Raw genomic sequence first — 18,745 nt, 5'->3', positions numbered from 1 at the left:
CACCGGATGTCAACCCTTTAGTGTGACATTGCGCATGCGCATACCTCTCGTGTCTTCGACCTCTACTACAAACCGGTGAGAGCTAACCTCCTCTGTCACAAACTGTGTTTAGTTAAAATATTTAATAGTGACGCTTCCGTGTAACTCGTTATCTCTGTAGTTCATTTAACTGCAGCACTGCTCAGCTCTTCTGATTTTACAACTAGCCTGTTTGTAGCGACATTGTTCGGTTTGTAGCTAATCTTGACCTTACTTGTGTCTGTCCAGCATGCACACCTTGTACTTTCTTATTTAGCAAGATAGCAACAAAGTTATGAAAATGCAAATTGTCATTGCTGTGTTTCATGTATTGTTTTCAACAGAAAGCAGACACTGAATCAACGCCAGTTCCTTTGGTTGACCTGACCACTTCGTCCCTTCGTAATGTATGCCTGTGCTAAGTTCGTCTCCACGCCCTCTCTGGTAAGTCAGGATGAATGAATGGAGATAGCAATTATATGTACTCCGCCACTGTGCTTACCTCTGCCTGATGAAATCGTAACAGTTTGCAAAAAAATGCGAATATGTGTGTTCAACAGAGAGCAGCTATGTAGCCGCTACATAGCCTGCTAACACTGGCACAAAGCTATACATAGTTAGCCTACTTTGACCCTCTGCTAAAGTCAGTGTTCACACCTGCAAGGGCGTCCCTGTTTTGAACATTAATAAGACAATACTCGGCTTATCCATTGTACCCCCGAGTCATACAGTAAATCTACCCTTGTAAGCTTATATTAATTTGTTTCATCTCAAATTATAGCATATACTGTAGTTAATTGAGATGCAGTCACATTTAAATGGACTGTGTTAGCAGAATTATTCCTAAGCAATATTCACAATATTTACTATAAGCAGAATGTCAAGTGGTTGAAGCCACATGTTTTGGATTTTGTCCTAAAACAGAGTATTTTTATTCTGACCAAATCTGAAGCTATACACACAGATCTCATAACCGGTGTCTTAACTTTTCTTTCCTCCATTAAGGTCCGTGCTGGATCTCGGGCTCTGTACAGACCACTCTCTGCAGCAGTCGTCTCAGATGCCAGGAAAGCAGAGGTAAGTTGCTATTGCTGACTAATACTAACTAATTTAAAGACTTTGAGCGAGCTCATGGAGAAGGGGCACCCTTAAGCCATCACATCTCCTTTAATATAATTTGTTATTCCCTTTACCTTAATTCTCACATAATAAGAGTGACCAGACAATTAAAACCCTCAGTGCATTTTAAAAAGTGCCACAGAACATATTTGTGAAAAGCATAAACTTTATTCTTTTTTCTTTTTTTTTCTTCTTTTTTTTATTAACCTTCCTCATAGCTAAACAATGCAAAGCCAAGGGCAGCTGCTCATTACATTGTTTCATGTAGCTTCAATAACAAAGTTACTTAACATTACACTGTCAGCTTGTCATGTCTCCAAGAACTTAACAGACTGCTTGAGTGATAGGAAAGGTTTCTAACCTGATATCATTCTTATACATGAAATGTCTCCAATTGAGCAGTAACATTGTTTTTTGTAAAATTGTCAGCAAAGACGATGCTGATGCTTGCATCTACAGTTAACGTTGTCTAGTTAGCATATGTGGATATATTAGCTGCATATACCTAGGTTCTGCTGTTGTAATACTAAGTCTTCTTTAGTGTATGACATTTCTTATACCTTTTCTAAAGCTGCACTGATCACTTGAAAACCTTAATCCAGTATATAGTAGTATAAGTTTAAGGGTCAAAGTTTTGGCTTTGGCAAGAACTTTATTGGTATAGTAACTATTCCACATAATTTCATTGAGCTGACCTAACCAGCACATAGTAAGGAACAAAACCTCAGCTGCTAGTGAGGCAACAAAAGTAACTGACATTAAGATGCAAAGCTTTTGTGAAAAAAATAATATCCGTGCAACTTTGATCTGAAATGTTCTTGTTATTTTAACTAACCGGTCTAAATTGCTGTATTTCAGACTGCTTCACTCCTGGCACCACAGAGTCTTGTAGCCTCCCAGCAGCAGGTGGCGGTGCGGGGATTCCAGACTAGCGCTGTGAGCCGTGACATCGACACTGCTGCAAAGTTCATTGGAGCAGGAGCTGCCACTGTGGGAGTGGCTGGATCTGGAGCTGGAATTGGAACGGTGTTCGGTAGCCTCATTATTGGATATGCCAGGTAATTAAATATACATCATCTGTTGTTTCAGGACATTTTGTTTTTTTCTCTACTAGGGATGGTAATATATATGTAAATCAGCAGTCATAAAGGGCTGTCATTTGTTTTCCATTATTAATTAATTAGACAGATCTGGGTTTTTTCCAAGAAAGAAAAAATTGTTAGCTTTGACTAGTTTTTCAAATCTGGGGTAACCTGCTCACTGAAATGTCTGGGTAGTTTTACTTTCAGCACTTTGTTCCCTTAATGTGTCTCAGCTGTTGCCCTCTTTCTCAACAGGAACCCCTCTCTGAAGCAGCAGCTGTTCTCCTATGCCATCTTGGGATTCGCTCTGTCTGAAGCTATGGGTCTTTTTTGTCTGATGGTTGCATTCCTTATCCTGTTTGCCATGTAAACCAGACAGGCCTTTGCAAAAGGAGGGTTTGTAAACACACATGGTTAAAGCATTGGCAGTCTGAATTACCAATGAATGGTAGGATAATGTCAACTTAATGTGTTGCTTATTCTTGTTCATTGGTGTCTCTTAAAAGATTGTGAACCCACAGATGTGTTGAACTCTGGCATACCCAAATCATTTTAAATGATGGTTTTGCCAATTTATTGTATATTTAATCAAATGTTTTGTTAACAAATATGAAACAAATAACAGAAGTAAATCTTTAATTCTCCTTGGTGTGTTTGTGTTTTTGTAAGTTGTAGTGTGTTTTTTTTAAGTTTGGTTTATTTTTGTATGTTGATTTTAGATTCAGAAAGGTTGCTCTCAAAAGCAACACGACAGCAAATGTAGATACACAAATGGCTTGTGTTTTATAGGGCTAGCATCAACATCACAGGCTTTAGAAAAAGAAGCAAAACCCACAACAGTGAAGTGTCAAAGTAATGACAATTAGCACAAAATCAAAGAAGTACATGACAGTAACAGTATAGTTTCACAAAACAACATTTTGTATAGGCCCCCCAAAAAGACAAAACACAAGACTTCAAAATGTCTTAGGGGTATTATAACACTCTGTCTTAACACACAGAAAAAAAGAGTATTGACAAACTCAATTTCAGTTTACCTCCCTTCTACATGGTACCTTGTTCTTGGAGTAACGATTCCACTGTATGGCCAGAGGTTAACCATTTTGGTAATTTAAACTTGATGAAATCTCTGGCTAAAATGATGAAACAATCCAAACAAAGGTTTATATGACTTAGCCTTAACCTTTAGAGATTATTTGGCAAAATTGGGTTTGTGTTCTATACTTAAACATCGCATAAATCTGTGGTTCTCACTGGTCTAGCATCAGGACCCTCATCCTCCTCCTTAATGATAAATCGTGACCCAACTTTCTGAAATTCTTTTAACCTCTTCAGCCACTTCTTTAATGAAAAATGGTGCAGTTTGGACCTGAGATGGAACAAAACATCACAATGTAGACATCACAAACACAACCGTATAATAGTCAAGCAAAATGACAAACTGGTAGCAGTGCATAAGAGGAAAACATTCTCTCTACAATTCATTCAGTTTGCAGCCCTTTTTTCAACAGAAATAAACAAAAAGTGCATAACAAATGCAACTACATTAGGGCTCATCAAGTTTCAAGAATGTAAATGTAGCTGTAGCTGGGATTATCCAATTAAAGAATACATGGAAGAGAGCATGAATAAACTACACTACTACTGCATGCACGTCATAAGACCCATATCCTTCAAAAAGCGCAGCATAGACCTTTTGCCACAACTTTCTTTTTTTCAAGCACACATCTGCGACCCAATGAACAGCTCCGTGACGCAATTTTGGGTCCCGACCCACCAGTTGAGAACCACTGGCATAGATTACACCCATTGACGCTGCGACGAAAAAATAAATCAGTAGTTAGTCAGGTGGAACTAAAGAAACAAAACGTTTCGGGGGGACGGATTTGAGTGATGCGCGTGTTCCCGGTATGTGAGGGAAAAGTCGAGCCATATGAAAATACATTTGGCCAAACAGTTAATTTGGTTTACTGAATGTCTAATTTCATGTCTACAATATCATATCAGTTTTACATCACGCGTAGGGCAATTTGTTTACAAACTAAAAGATTAACGGCTACACCTCCGTGGTGGTCGTGGTTCTGCAGCGTGAACTGTCACACGGTTCCCGAGGTTGTTTTACAGCTGAACGAGCAAAAAGGAACACCCAATAACAAGGTAAACACTAATTAAGGGATGCTTTTTCGGGGGCATTGATTTTATTGATTTGCTATTGTCTGGTTTTGAATGCAGTTGCTGTATTCTGCAGCCCCATTCTGTTACAGCTCCTGTCAAAAAACACGAGTTTAACTTGCTGCGTTCAAGACAACTGGGACATCGAGACATTTCCAGTAGAAATTTCCGACTTCCGATGGTGAATTTTTCTAGTCAGAGGTCAGAGACATGCTGCGTTCCAGACATACATATAGAAACATAAACAAACCATACAATCGTATCTGTGGTTACAGACTGCACAGTTCGGAAGTCGGACAGTTCTACTGGGAAGTACTCGAGTTCCCAGTTGTCTGTAACGCAGCAGCTGAAAGCCTAGTCGTTCAAAACACAGTATTATGCATTTCCTCATTCAGTAACCAAGGCACAGTTGAGACTCGTTTGTCCAGAAACACTTTCAAACACTTTGTGTTTGTATGACATGGAAATTTATTGTGTAATTAGCCAATTGTTTCAAATGAGGTACATAATGTCATTTTATCTGATATAATTTATGGTGGTGTCATTTTACACTCAGTATCCACCAGGGGTAGTGAGCGTACAAGACACTAGACAGCAGTTTGTTTTCTCAGCCCGAGTTAAGCAATTTTATAAAGGGAAAATTCACATTAAACCAGAATGTACATCTTACATCTTCTTAATAAGGTGTTCAACTGGAAATGAGAATATCAAGACTTGAATTGATTATTTAAAAACAGTGATACTGATTTGGTCCAAATTTACTATTGACATTAAGGTTCAAATTATCTTCAAAGTGCTCTCAGAGTGTACTATACTGTACTAATCGCAAGATAGATTTTTACTACAGTCTGTTTGTGACAGGTAACAAAAAGGTGCAAAAAACAAAGACCGTCATGTCAATTTGTACTGGACCATTTTGACGAGCAATACAGCAAGGAACTTGGAGACCTGTGGGCATCTGCCAGGTAAATGTTTTCTGAAATAATTATTGCAGCTTACCTATGGACTGTGTATGTACCCGCCTTAATTGGGATTGCGTTTGTCCCACAGAACAGTGCTCCTGGACCCTAACTCTTGGCAGTATGGAGTTATGCTAAACCGCTTCAGCGCTGTGACAGACATCACAGAGATTCTCCAAATAAAAGGCTTTTCCTCATTGCTGCTGCAAACGGATGTCTCCACATTGCTTTCTAATGGCCCCTCAACAGTGTCCATTTCTAAATTCCAAGCCAGGAATGACTCTCTGCCACCTAACTACATCTCCAAGTGTCTGCAGGATGACAGCACCTCTCCTGTGTCGAGTCATGAGCTTCAATCAGAGCATTCACTCCGTTTACCCCATTCTACATTACAATGTTACATCCACCCGTATCCACTGCGGTTCCCTTCTCAGGCCCACAGGCCTGGCCAGCTGAAGCAGTACTACCTGCTGAATGCCGCCTCTTTGCTTCCAGTACTGGCTTTGCAAGTCAGAGATGGGGAGAAGGTTTTGGATCTTTGTTCTGCTCCTGGGGGCAAAGCTGTCGCCATGATGCAGTGTGCCACCCCAGGTAAAACAAGCATTGTTAATTGAGTTTGCAATTTTTTTATTTAATTGTATTTTTATTCTGCAAAGAGGTATAAGATTGTGCAATTAGTACACTTTTTAAAACAATGAAAGTTTTTTCCCTTGTGAATAGCGCATTTGCATTGAATAGAGGTTATAAGTAACACTTTCCTATATTATGTTCCAGCACTTCTCTGCTGTAATGAACCAGATCCTCACAGAAGGGACTGGCTGAGCAGAACCCTGGAGTCTTTTCTGCCTCACTCACTGAACAGCAGAGTGATTGTGTCTGCACAGGACGGACGCTCTTTTGGGCAAAGTGAAGCTGGAACATATGACAAGGTGGGGAGAGTCATGTTTATGGCAACGTGTGAGTGAATTTCGCAGTGTTCAACTTATTGAGGTGTCACGCTTGTTTTCAAGGTTAGAAATTAATAAGAACAGCAAGCCTTTGAACAGAAGCTAATAAGCCCCGTGGAAAAGAAGAAAAACGTTTATTCAAAAATTGAGCCAAGAAGAGGCGGACAAATGGCCGGGAGGAATGAAAGAACTCAGAGTGACTGATAATGGAACCAAATATTGAAAAGCACAGACTCAAGAGTAAGACAGTGTGGTAAAAAAAAGGCAAAGCAATAGAGATGTACAAACAGACTGCGCACACTCAAGCTGTTTTGTGGAAATGATATGGCTTTGTAAAGTTTGGACAGATTTGTGGAAAGATTCTCTGCTGAGATGAAAGTTTCAGAGGCTGTTATTTGATTTAATTTTCTACTCTGTGTAATAAGGGACAGGTGTCTCTCTTTAACCTGTCTGATCACAGTTTGCCTTTAGTGATTCAGGTGCTGTGTGGAAAAAATATAACATGTACGGGCATCATTTTAAAAACCCCTGGCATTTGTTTATCTGTCTGCTTTTACCTTCATAAATCATTGACATATTCTTGCTCCTTCACTTTTGCGTTTTTGACCCTTTGTTTCTCTCGCTGCCATTACACTGTTGGCCCCTCTGACTCGCATTTCTTACTGCCTCTTGTTGCAGGTTTTAGTCGATGCTCCGTGCTCGAATGACAGGAGCTGGTTGTATTCTAGCAGCAGCCAGCAGGGGGAACAGAGACTAAAGGAAAGAGCCAGGCTGCCTGCGCTCCAGGCTCAGCTGCTTAGGTAAGACCTTTCTCCAGCCTAAATAAATGTCTGCAGTGAGTGCATACATTGATACTAAGTTTATTTCCAACAAGAGTATTTTGGTTCTGGTAAGGATTAATAAGATATTTGCCAGACTATCGAAGCACTTCATGAAAAATACTTAAACCACGATTATACTACATATACCACGATTACAAACAGTGCTATAAAGAGAAATAATATTAAAATCATAGGTAATTAGAGTTCCAATGAAACTGTATCATCTGTGCTCAATATGGATATGAGAATCCTGACATGTTACTGACAGACATATACATTATGTAAGTTGAAAACTAGTATGCAACAGAATATAATGCCGCTTTGCAGCAGTGTTTGAAATGGTAATTTAGTCCCAGTATTTGTCTCCTCCCTGCAGGTCTGCACTGTCAGCGGTGCGTCCGGGGGGCGTTGTCGTCTATTCAACCTGCACTCTGTCCAGCTCTGAGAACTACACTGTGGTTGAGACGGTACTGAATGATTGTCCCGAGGCTGAACCTGAAGACCTGTGGGAGGAGATTGCAATTCCTTTATCTAAATACTTTACATTTAGTCCTGCTCACCCTGATCATGGACAGACACTTCACAAGCCAAAGCCCTCCCTGAAGCCACAGAACGGTACTGTGTCCTCTTATCACAACAGACTCGGCATTTTAGTGGTGCCTCAGCCCGGCAAGACCTGGGGACCCATGTTTTTGTCTCGGATTAGAAGGAGGAAATAGTGTGTATCCTCCTGTGCAGGAAAGATATGTGCGAACAAAATGGATGTAAACATACACATTTCCTTTTGTACTGCTTTTGTTACCGGTGGGTTCACCTCATGGGACTGGCTCAAAGTCAGTCCCACAAACAGAAAAACACTGTAAAGTCTGCACAGTGCCAGCTTGTGTCACTTACAGAGGAGGAAAGTAGCAGCAGCAGTGCTTGCGACAGGCAGATACACATTTCAGTGTTGCCAAATGCAGGCAACGGCAGTCTGCTGTTTGAGAACTTGACCACCCTCAAGACAATAAGTGATGCAGCTGCAGTTTAAAGTTTAATCAGCTCTTCTTTCTGAATATGTTGCACAACATTTAACACTTGTACCAGCCAGCACAAAGTGATAATAGAACATTGCTTAAATCATTCATACTTACCTCTAAAGTGTGGAAGGAGTCTCTTAAGGGGATCTACCTACAGAGAAGTATCACCTGAATCTGCAGCTCTCGTCCGCTTTATGAAGCTTTATAGCGAGTTCAGCTCAACGTTTAGCTGCCCGGCTGCAACTTTAGTGTTTTGGTTCACTCACGCTGCTCTCATATACCCCTTTCCCACCAAAATTAGCACGTTGACGAAGACCTGCTTATAAATGCTGATTGTCTCTTTTCCAATTGCCAGTGGAGTATACTCCTGTCGGTCTCTTTCCTGCTGCGTCTCCGTCTGACGTCACTAACGTGCCAGAAACAGGGTTAGTAAACAATGAAGATGTTATGGTGGTTAGGTCTTTATTGTATCTTTTATTATAATCTGTTTATCAAACTTGGGGCAGACAAATTTGCCAGATGTTCGAGCGCTGCTTGGACGGAGAAGGAATTTGTAGCTGAGATGACGAGGAGTTACAGAAGTTACAGACAGAGCATAGCATCGCGCCGGAAAGGGGGCGGAGTTTAGCGCGTAGACCCGGGTTTTCTGTTTCCATCAATGCTGATCAGAGCCGAGGCGATAATTACCCGGGTCTACTGCAGAGTCATTTGACCCGGGTCTGAATGCCGATTGTAGCCTTTCCCACTAAGCAAAAAACCCAGGTGTTAGCGGGAGTGGGATTTTTGAGTGGGAAAGCGGCTTTAGTGTCACTTTCAGTATGAAGCGGGTAGCAGTTCACGCTGGGAGAGCTCTGGAGGCGAAACAGCCTTCTTCAGGAGCTGGTAGACCAAAACCAAACTAAAAGAGATTATATATTGGATTCACATTTGCTGGTGGGCATAAACAGAACTCCAAATATGATGTATGATAATGTTGTTCCATAACTGCGACTGATAAAATATCAACCTAAATTCATGATGTTCACAACTTCTTCCGCTGCAAAGAAACAATTGTAGGTTTGTTTGGTTTTTATTTATCCTCTGCACCAGACCTCCTTTAATTTATTGTTTATTTATATTATTTATCATTTATTGGGTTTGGCAGCGATGGAAACTGCTCACGCTGCATATATCCAGTGAGAGGGTATCGATGAAGCCCATTTTTAACTGCTTTACATTAATAACACTGTCCACTTTGTATAATAAAATTGATGATACCACAACACTGCCATATTCCATGATATATGATAATAGCATTAAAAATTAATTCAGAGTTTATTCCATGAGGAGTGAAAGCTTTTGGTGTGAGTTTTAGCTTCTAAATACTCTTTGAGTAGTTGTTAGAAAATAAGAGATGACATTACTAGAAACCAGAGACGCTCACATTCAGAATCTCCGTCTTCTAAACCTTAAAGAGCAGCTCCAGCTTCATGTTTTCAGACATATAAAACGCTCTGCTTGAAATAATAATTGTGTCTGATATGTTTTTTCTGCAAAATACGTTTACCTTGTAAAAATCCTCCCAAGGCATCTCCTCCTTCTCCCTCATTAAAAATTCCTGAATCTGCATAGTCCCCGCCCACTGCACATTTCCCACCACCCCTTCTCCGTCGCGAAAACAAAACGCGCCTCTGCCATCGTTTAGCGGCAACTTGTTGAAACTTAGCTAGCTTTAAATGTAGTAATTAGTAGTAGTAACGTTAACATTATTAATCAGTAGTGAGTTTGCAAAAATTACGACAACATAGGTTACACATAATGATATGCAAAGCGTCACCCCGTCCAGTAACGGGATTGGCTCCTTAGGTTTGTGACGTCTCAAACCTGCCAGCCTGAAAACGTGTTGTTCAGCCTGTCCTTGGTACACTGCAGTTTAAAAGCAGACAGGCCGAACCATTGAGATGACTGCTGATGTTGTCCCTGATGTGTCTTGTAGCACATGAGAAACACCACATGGAGATGTTTACAAGGTTAAACACTGGATTTTCACTGGAGGGGGTCTTTTAAGTAAAAAATTCAGTTGCATTTATCAGATTTTGTTCACTAAAAATTTTCCTTCTGAAGACCCGGGACTGATATGTTTATCTGCCCTTCTTTTGTCCTAAATATCTGAAGTGCCAAAGCAGTTTTCCAAATGTTTCTAGACTTGATATCTCAACAGGAGGCTGACAGTCTCCTGTCTGAGAGATTGGTTTAATAACCGGGAAGAGCAATATGATACCATTAACACACAGTTTCTCTTTCTTCATCCTGTTATTCCCTCTCTGGATTGTCCAACACTGATTAGATTGTGCTGTAAGTCTCATGGAAGTAATCTTAAATCTGTCATCATACGTCCCTTCAGTGTGATGGAGAAGGCTGTACCGTCTCGTATAGTGGTTCATTACCTGTGTGGACTGTTCTCGTGTCATGCTTCAGTGAAAAGTAGACTATTTCATCGCAGTGTTGAAGCTTTTCATCAGGCTGCGATTGCTCGGAACAGAAGCAGAAGGTGTTTTGAGGGTAACTGTTGATAATAACGCACAGGAATTCATGTATTTTTTACTTTTTGAACCTTGCAGTCTGACAAAGCACGTTGCTGCAAAGGCAGTTATATGTGGAAACTCTTATCTGGTGTTTCTGTGTGAGCCTGTGAAACACTGTCAAAGATATGATCGCTGAAATAGGAAAGCTACAAAAGCCTCACACTGGTTTATAGAACTACTCTTCGTGGCCATAGACACAAACATTATTTGGTGCGTTTCTCTGCCTATTTCCATTGGCTGTCCTACTTTTGCTCCACTTCTGGGTGTCTTTGAAAAGTAGCCTCCGTCTCCGATACGAGTGCATCATTACACCAACACGACATCAAAAGTAGCGAGATGGGGAGATGAAGTGGGGCTTCATCGGGGTTAACCATGTTCCTGACCTTTGTGTGAACTCCAGTTTGTTGATGTTCCCCCATATTGCAGTGTTTCCTCAGGGGGAGAATCTCTAAGCAGCTTTTCCTGCACTTCAAAGGGAGGGAATGTAGGCCTGCTTTGCATAATCAGGTGGGGAACAGCTTTTTGCCAGAGAGGCAGGAATTAATTTGTGCCACCGCCAGATGTAATCATTAAAACTCCAGTCATTGACAATAAAGGGGGAGGAGGAGGAGGAAATGGAAGAGGAATTGTAGAACAGTAGATAGAATGAGAAAGGGATACAGAGCATAGGATGGTGCTGAATGCCAGAGGACTGTCTAGATAAGTAGGCTAATCTGGTCTGAGCTACCGGAATTCAATTTTATCAGTCTGCTAACATTCAGCTCTGTCACTCCGTGTTTGGACATGTTGGCATGAACTTAATCCTTACCTCCTACCCCTTTATTTTGCATGTACGAATTGAGTGGTGTATAAAATGATAAAAGGATTTGTAAAACCACAGTTATCTTGGCGGCATTATATGTCAGCCATACTGAAAGCCTTTTAGAAGTGCGTGTAGGTTTTAAAGCTTCACTCACAGCGAGTAAATGTATTGTATTTCTTCAGTCTCACTGCTCTCATTAACCCGGTTTCCAACAGAATGCAGCTGTGAAAGGAGGAACCCACTGCACTTACAGCACCCGACATCACACAGACAAAGTGAGTCACTAACTCGGGGAAAAATCTGTTTGTATTAATACTGTTCAGAGTTATTGTAATGATGTTTTTGTATTATCTTTGGCAAACAATATTGTACAAATAATAATATTTTGTATTTGTGTAGCACTTTTAAAGCTAGGAGGAGCACAAACTTTTTCCATAGAGAGCATAAAAACATCCATCCTTTTTAAATCCGCTTACCCTGTTCAGGGTCGTGGGGGGGCTGGAGCCTTTACCAGCGTCATTGGGCGAGAGGTAGGTTACACCCTGGACTGGTCGCCATTTAATCACAGGGGTGACACATAGATACAGACAACCTTTCACGTTCACATTCACACCAATGGGCAATTTAGAATCACCAATGAATCTAACGAGCATGACTTTGGACTTTGTGGGAGGACGTACCCGGAGTGAACCCACACATGCACGTGCAGAACATGCAAACTCCACACAGGTAAGGCCCACTCCATCTGAACCGGGGTTCGAACTAGGAACCTTCTAGTTGTGAGGCAACAGCACTAACCACTGCGCCACCGTGCAGCCCAGCATAAAAATTAACATATTTTAAAACCACAAAAACAGCAAAATTCAAGCACACATTTTAAAAGACATTTATAAATAAAGTAAAAATTGACACAATGTTAAAACCAAAACTCACAAAAATTAACAAAGAATTAAAGAGGTGGTTGCACAAACAGAGCTGTATTACATATATTACACAACAGGATATTATATAAAACATCAGTGATTTACAAAAGCGTATTCATCGTTTGTGCAGCTGAAATCCGATCAGATTCAAACCACACTGTCAACCTGATATTTGTGAGAAATGTTTGACCTGAAGCGTTTGACGCTGAAGGAGGTGGACAGTTTACAAGTGGGTGTATAGATTTTAGTACCTTTTGGGGTATCCATCACTCATTTCAAACGTCATCGTTTGTCAATATTCCATCAGTGGGAGTGAGTAACCAGGACTGCTGCTCTTGATTGATTGCACCAATACTGATCTCTGAGGGGAAAAGTCTGCAAAGAGTGAATACTTGTAGAAGTAAAAGTTAAGCTTTTTGTCCACATGCACACAAAAATGAATTTTGTTAATTAAGCTCAAATGTTTTAGTAGATAAAAGTAGATAAAGTAAAGTAGGAACATTCCTAACCTGAAGTGGAAGTCCCTCAGAGAGAGAAAAACATTTTGGATTAGGACTGGGCCTTAGGACTACCGTACACCTGGGATATAATACCACAATTTTTCTTTTTCAAATAAAAAAAGCTGCTCAAGTCATCATCTTGCCACTTCTGGCTAGATATGATGAACTAGCAGCAAACGTGAAACCCACACCTGTGACAGCTCAGAGGAAATACAGAAATACATCTTCATTTTAAGTTTCGGCGTATTCCAAAAGTATTACATAACTCTCACAGATCTCACAGAAAAAAAAACATTCCTTTCATGTGTTTTATGGCTTGAGGAGACATCAGGTACCGTCAATGTCAGCGCAGACAGACAACGCCGGAGGAAATTGAACGGGACAGGAGAGAGTGACTGAAAGAACGTCAAGATGAAGGAGAGGAACACAGATATCTTCGTTCTTTCATCTACTGTTTGTTTGTCGCACGCTCAGACTCCGAATGCAAATGAAGCTCCAGAGCTAAGAGAAGAGGAAGTGTTCTGTTTTTTTTTAAAGATTTAGCAGTGCGAGCTGTAATTTAGGTCTATTAAAGATGATTCCAGCAAAATACTGAAAAGTTTTACTAAAGTAACAGTTGTCTTTGAAAACAGAACTTGGATAAAACTGTACAAACAAGTTTACAGTTTCCTCAAAACTTCCAACAGTTCTAGATCAAATGGGACTCTTGGGCAAAAGATGAAAACTCCACCGCATTTCCTGACTCACTGCGGTGTGGCCTCGGATAAATTAGACCAAGGAGAGATGTGTTGTTCTTGGTTGTTCCTCCTGTAGTCCTCTGTGAGCCCCAGCAGCTGCAGGGAAGGAGACATCCATAAACGCTGCACAAGAAGACAAAGCACAGGCTCAACAGACTGAAGGCAGGACAGATTACCCCGGCCCGGACGTTCATTCATCCTTTGAGGGAAAGACAGAATTGATCGGGGGGAGATATAAAACTAAAGCCTTGGACAGTCTTACAGCAAAATGGGATTTTGGAGAGTACTACCAGTTCTTTTCACTTATAAGTGTCACATCATAATTTTCCCACAAATTACATGCAAAGTGGATCAGTGGGTCAGTAAAACTGGGCGTGAATTATGCCAATTGAGGATGCAAGTTTGCACTACCAACTGTAACTTATCCAACCTGTGACCTTTGTGTCTGGCTTCAGAAGCAGAATTGTGAACGGCAAAAGTAACTTCAAACAAACCACCTTTTTCCCCACTCCAAGCATCTTTTCCCTGTAAGTGAAGTTGTGCCAGAAATCCATATTCTGCTTCTAAAATATCTCACAACCAGCCCAATCATCCAATAATCTGAGGACTGACCCCTGCTGTTAAAAAATTCTGTTTGTTGATATTTGACCTCAAAAGCCCCCCCAAAATCCCCCTTCCCTTCAATGCTCCTGCAGAAGCTCCGCCCCAAACTTATAACCAGAAAACTCTTGTTAACACAAACACTTATTGTTTAAACCGTACGACTTGCCAGGTTAAGATCTTTCTGACAGAGAAGGACCTAAAAGAGACGTGCAGAGCTGCACACCTCTACTTCTGTCAGACTCTAATCAAAAAGCGTAGTCCTTGAGACTTGACCTGACTGCTAGCAGGTTGACTTGCTGTTTGCTTTAAGAGTTGATATGGCCTTGGCCTTGAAAAACCTGGCCTGGACTTGACTTGACAAAACTTGAGACTTCAAAAAGCTCTTCCCAAGAGTCTCCATCTCTATCTACCAGCCAATATGAAAGATGATTTACTTTTTAAATGGAAAATGCTAAATTTAAAATGTGCCATTTCCTCGCAATAGGAACTTTGTCTGAACTCACTTTTGTCTGACACTAGATTCTGCTGTTTAACAGGTTTAATTAATCACGCGCTGTTCCAAGACTGCTGTACATTCAGTTCTACTTCAGGGGACTCCATGCTTCCTTATCGGTTTATTATAATTTAATTCCAGTACTTCTAATGTTAACAAACTCTAGCTGCAGTTCACATGTATTTGATTCCATACATAAAGGACCGTGCACACTGAAGCCCTGTGTTAACACTTATTTGACCCCTGCATGGATCCCTGCAGTACATGTGCCAAAGAATAAAGTGTTCATCCAGAAAAGGTGTACCCAGATTGAGTTGCCTCATCTCAATTTTTACTTCACTTCTGTTAAACTTCCTGACTTCAAACCTTGTTGAAGTGGACACTCCTTGAGTGAAGGAAAGGCATGAATAATAGATTCTTCACCCAGAGGAAAAAAGGGGAGAGAAAGTCAGAGGTATGAAGGGGCTGATTAAAACTGATAGATTTCATACCAATACTTTTCAGTTTAAAACTTCATGAAAACATTAGAGGGGGATGTTATTCAAAGGATCGAATTAGCGACGCTTCCTCAAAGTAAAAGCATATATACTTGCAGCGTGGTTTGAGGTAATTCAGAAATAATGGAGCCCTCATGGAACATCCCTATAAAATGCTTATATTGGATATTCAATAGTCTATTCATCACATTTTATGTGAGCACATAAGCACTTATTCATAATATATTTATTATTCATATTCAGCCTGTCCTAGTGGAATGTGTGCAGCTGTAAAGTGTTGCAGGATGCTCTCTCTCTCTCTCTCCTCTCAATTTTTTACATCATTTATTTCTATTCCGATAAAACTCGGGCAGGCTGCCTTTGAAATCTGGCACTGATAAAAATTACACTGAGTACCTGCTCTACAAACTGAGTGTGCACGTCAGATCGATCACAATGATGCACTTCTTTTCTGACAACGAAGATTGAACGTTGCTCCAGACTTTCCAAAGTTTAATCTGACAGGTTGTGGAACCAGAGCTGCTCTGTGCGACTCTGCTGTAGCATAGTGGTGCTTTGAGCTACATGCTAAACAAAGTCAAGCTAACATGCTTACAAGGACAATGCTAGCATGCTGATGTTAATGCAACTTTGTGGTATGTCTAATCTCTTTGCAGATAGGCTACTTTCTTATGCGCAAGTAATGTTCTCTAACTATATTACTGTGAAATTTTGCCAGAGAAAATTAAAAACCATCAAAAGGTAATAAAGAATGTTAAAGAATGTCACTAATATAGGTCCTATACATGCCTCTACATAAATTAGAATCTGTTCAGAATCAGAATCGGGGTTTATTGCAGAGTAACTTACACATACAAGGAATTTGTTTTGGTGATTTTGGTGCAGAACAATTAACACAGAACTAGAATAAAATTAAGTTAAAGACTTAAATAGAATAAGATATAAATAAAAAAATAGGCAATAATAATAAAAAGCAATATGTATAATACAAAATAATATAACAGGTGTAATTAAAAACAGTATAAATGTGCAGGATATTGGTTGGTTTCATAACCAGCTAAAAATTCCCGACGGTACGGCAAAGCAGATGTAATATTTTCCACGTACAGCATCTTATTAATACTTTTCTTATCAGTAGACAATGATTAAAGGTGTTTTTTTACCTTGACATGTTTCGACTGCTGTCTTCCTGCAGTCTTCCTCAGAAGGCTCACGTGTCTTATCAGCTGTTGTTAATGCAAATTTGATCGTCCTGTCAGATCTACCGCTTCCTGAGAACAGCATCCAAGGTGTGGGACAACATATATGCCCCCTTCTCCCAGTTCACTGTCCTTTGGGCCTGTTGCCGGATCTCAGTGGCCTCCCTGATCCAATGGTGGTACTTGTTGCTCTCTGACCGAATGACCTTGGCCTTTTCCCAGTTCATGATATGATTTTCCCTGTTCTGCTTTATCTTTAATTGCTCGTGTGCGCCTCCCCAATGTTTCTGGAAGACAGCAGTCGAGACATCTCAAGGTAAAAAGCACCTTACAGTCATTGTCTATTGATAAGAGAAGTATTAATAAGTTCAATGAAGACAAGATGAACCTTTTTGGACCAGTACAGCATCTTAGTTTAGCTTGTTACCATGCCAACATTCACTTATTAGCTCTAGTTAACGTCATTTCTGAAACTTCACTGAGCACATTTCAACTTGTTCATGAAGAGCTTTCAACACATCTTAGTTTAGCTTGTTAGTACACTAACATTAGCCAATTAGCACTAACAACAAAACAAAGTTCAACTGAGGCTGTGAGGGATTTCTTGAGGCTTTCAAGTACTTGGTCGAAAACCAAAGCATTGGATAAACTGAAATGTTAGTTAAATTAGTCACTGGTGCACAGTGGGTGCTGCATCATTTTCTTGATGAAAACATGTTCACTGCAGGCGGATTTCCAATTAGCATGACTCAGTAGTCAGGGTGCTGACCAGACAAGTTCAACGCCTGCCTTGTTTCAAGAGTTTCACAAGGCGTACACAAGGTGACACTGAGGCCAATGCAGCACATAATCTGAAGTCAGCAATAAGGCAGGTGGCAGAAGGGAAATGTCTTCTATTTATCCTCCCTGTCGATTTTTTCTTTACCTGCCTCCCTGTCCCTTCTGTGCTTTCAGAACTTGCTATTCTCTCTGTCTCCTTGTCGCTGGATGACTTTTTCTCTCCTCTTCCTCTGTGTGTATGTATCTGGCTGTCTTCCTCTACCCCCCTCCTCTTCCTCCCTCTCCCTCTCAGAGTCAGCCTTTGATCTTGCCAGCTCTAGCACAGAGGTAGACAGTGATGCTGTATGGCTTTTCTCTGCCTATTAATGTCTTAACTCTTGCTCTGCCTTTTGCAGGAGGTCTACTGAGACATCATTTCCCCACACCGCACGCTCTAATGACAGGTCTGGACACCCTTAATCACATACTGTGCGTGTCTGTGTGTGTGTGTGTGTGTGTGTGTGTGTGTGTGTGTGTGTGTGTGTGTCTGCGTGTATGCGTGTGTGTGTGTGTGTGTGTGTGTGTGTGTGTGTGTGTGTGTTTCTGAGAAATAAGTTATATTCAAATGAAGTGAGAAACAGGTTTAAAATTCATATGAGCTGAAATAAAAATGGTGACAGCAATTACACTCGCAGTGTCCTTATCAATGACAAACACACCAAACCATGAGGTGTTGTTTGTGTCCATAGATAATACGCAGCACACACCGGCCAGCTGTAATCAGAAGCAATAATCATTCGGTGGCGTAGCATGGATAAATAGGGTAAAACAAGATACAAAAAAATATAATGACAGTGGTATGAAAAACACTGGCTTGATTTCTATGTTCACACAGTAAGATCATGATGTAAGCTGATGTTAGCGTAAATAATAGTCTCTGGTAAACATATGAATGCCTGTGTAGTTCATCCTAGACTTTGCATCATCATTTAATCTTTCTCTGGTCCTAAATTTTGAGTCACCGTTGCTCAAGGAAAATGGGAAGAAACAATTTTCTCTCTTGCAATAAAGTAAACAGGTAAATTATGATAAATATCTTTTGTGGTGGGAGCCAAGATTGCTTACACAGTGTCACGCACAAAATGATATGAAGAGGTCTCAGAATGGTAATGAGTTAAGCAAGTTGAAGACTTACTGAAACTTTGCAGCCTTGCAGCGTCTGTGTACAAAAGTTGAACATGAACAAAACAGAGACACGTGGTGCTGCTTATAAATATGCACATACTCAAAGCAAAAGGTTTGTTTTTAATTTGTCACCTAACACTTGAATGAGTACTTTACGATCATAGAGCTTGTAGTCACGACATGGGAAGTCATGAGAAAGCCATGGACCCCAAAAGACTTGCTAGCCAGCAGGTAGCCTCAGGCTGGGAATGCAAAAGCAAAATGACGGAGCAAAAAGTGAGGCAGTTTGTACCATCACATTTTCCATACACATATTTTATTGTAGGAAAAGCATTTCAACTGCAAC

At 40.5% G+C, this 18,745-nt stretch overlaps 2 protein-coding genes across 2 annotated transcripts; both read left to right on the top strand.

Annotated features, from left to right (window-relative positions):
- LOC138585571 (ATP synthase F(0) complex subunit C3, mitochondrial-like) lies at positions 1–2,863 on the top strand. The gene is made up of 5 exons (XM_069657821.1): positions 1–75; positions 363–462; positions 1,024–1,095; positions 1,996–2,195; positions 2,475–2,863. The coding sequence occupies exons 2-5, from the start codon at positions 424–426 to the stop codon at positions 2,587–2,589; spliced, it is 426 nt and encodes a 141-aa protein (XP_069513922.1). The 5' UTR covers positions 1–75; positions 363–423; the 3' UTR covers positions 2,590–2,863.
- Positions 2,864–4,153: 1,290 nt separating this feature from the next.
- nsun3 (NOP2/Sun RNA methyltransferase 3) lies at positions 4,154–7,897 on the top strand. Its single transcript, XM_069663760.1, has 8 exons — positions 4,154–4,376; positions 5,253–5,356; positions 5,442–5,565; positions 5,701–5,941; positions 6,125–6,279; positions 6,976–7,097; positions 7,495–7,685; positions 7,761–7,897. The coding sequence occupies exons 1-8, from the start codon at positions 4,194–4,196 to the stop codon at positions 7,835–7,837; spliced, it is 1,197 nt and encodes a 398-aa protein (XP_069519861.1). The 5' UTR covers positions 4,154–4,193; the 3' UTR covers positions 7,838–7,897.
- Positions 7,898–18,745: the final 10,848 nt, after the last annotated feature.

The sequence above is a fragment of the Semicossyphus pulcher genome, unplaced genomic scaffold (assembly GCF_022749685.1).
Source record: "Semicossyphus pulcher isolate SPU_LCO1_2020_fin unplaced genomic scaffold, fSemPul1.0.p SCAF_1, whole genome shotgun sequence".
NCBI classification, from domain to species: domain Eukaryota; kingdom Metazoa; phylum Chordata; class Actinopteri; order Labriformes; family Labridae; genus Semicossyphus; species Semicossyphus pulcher.
Note: the sequence above shows the minus strand (reverse complement) of the source record. Positions and strands in the feature narration are given on the sequence as shown.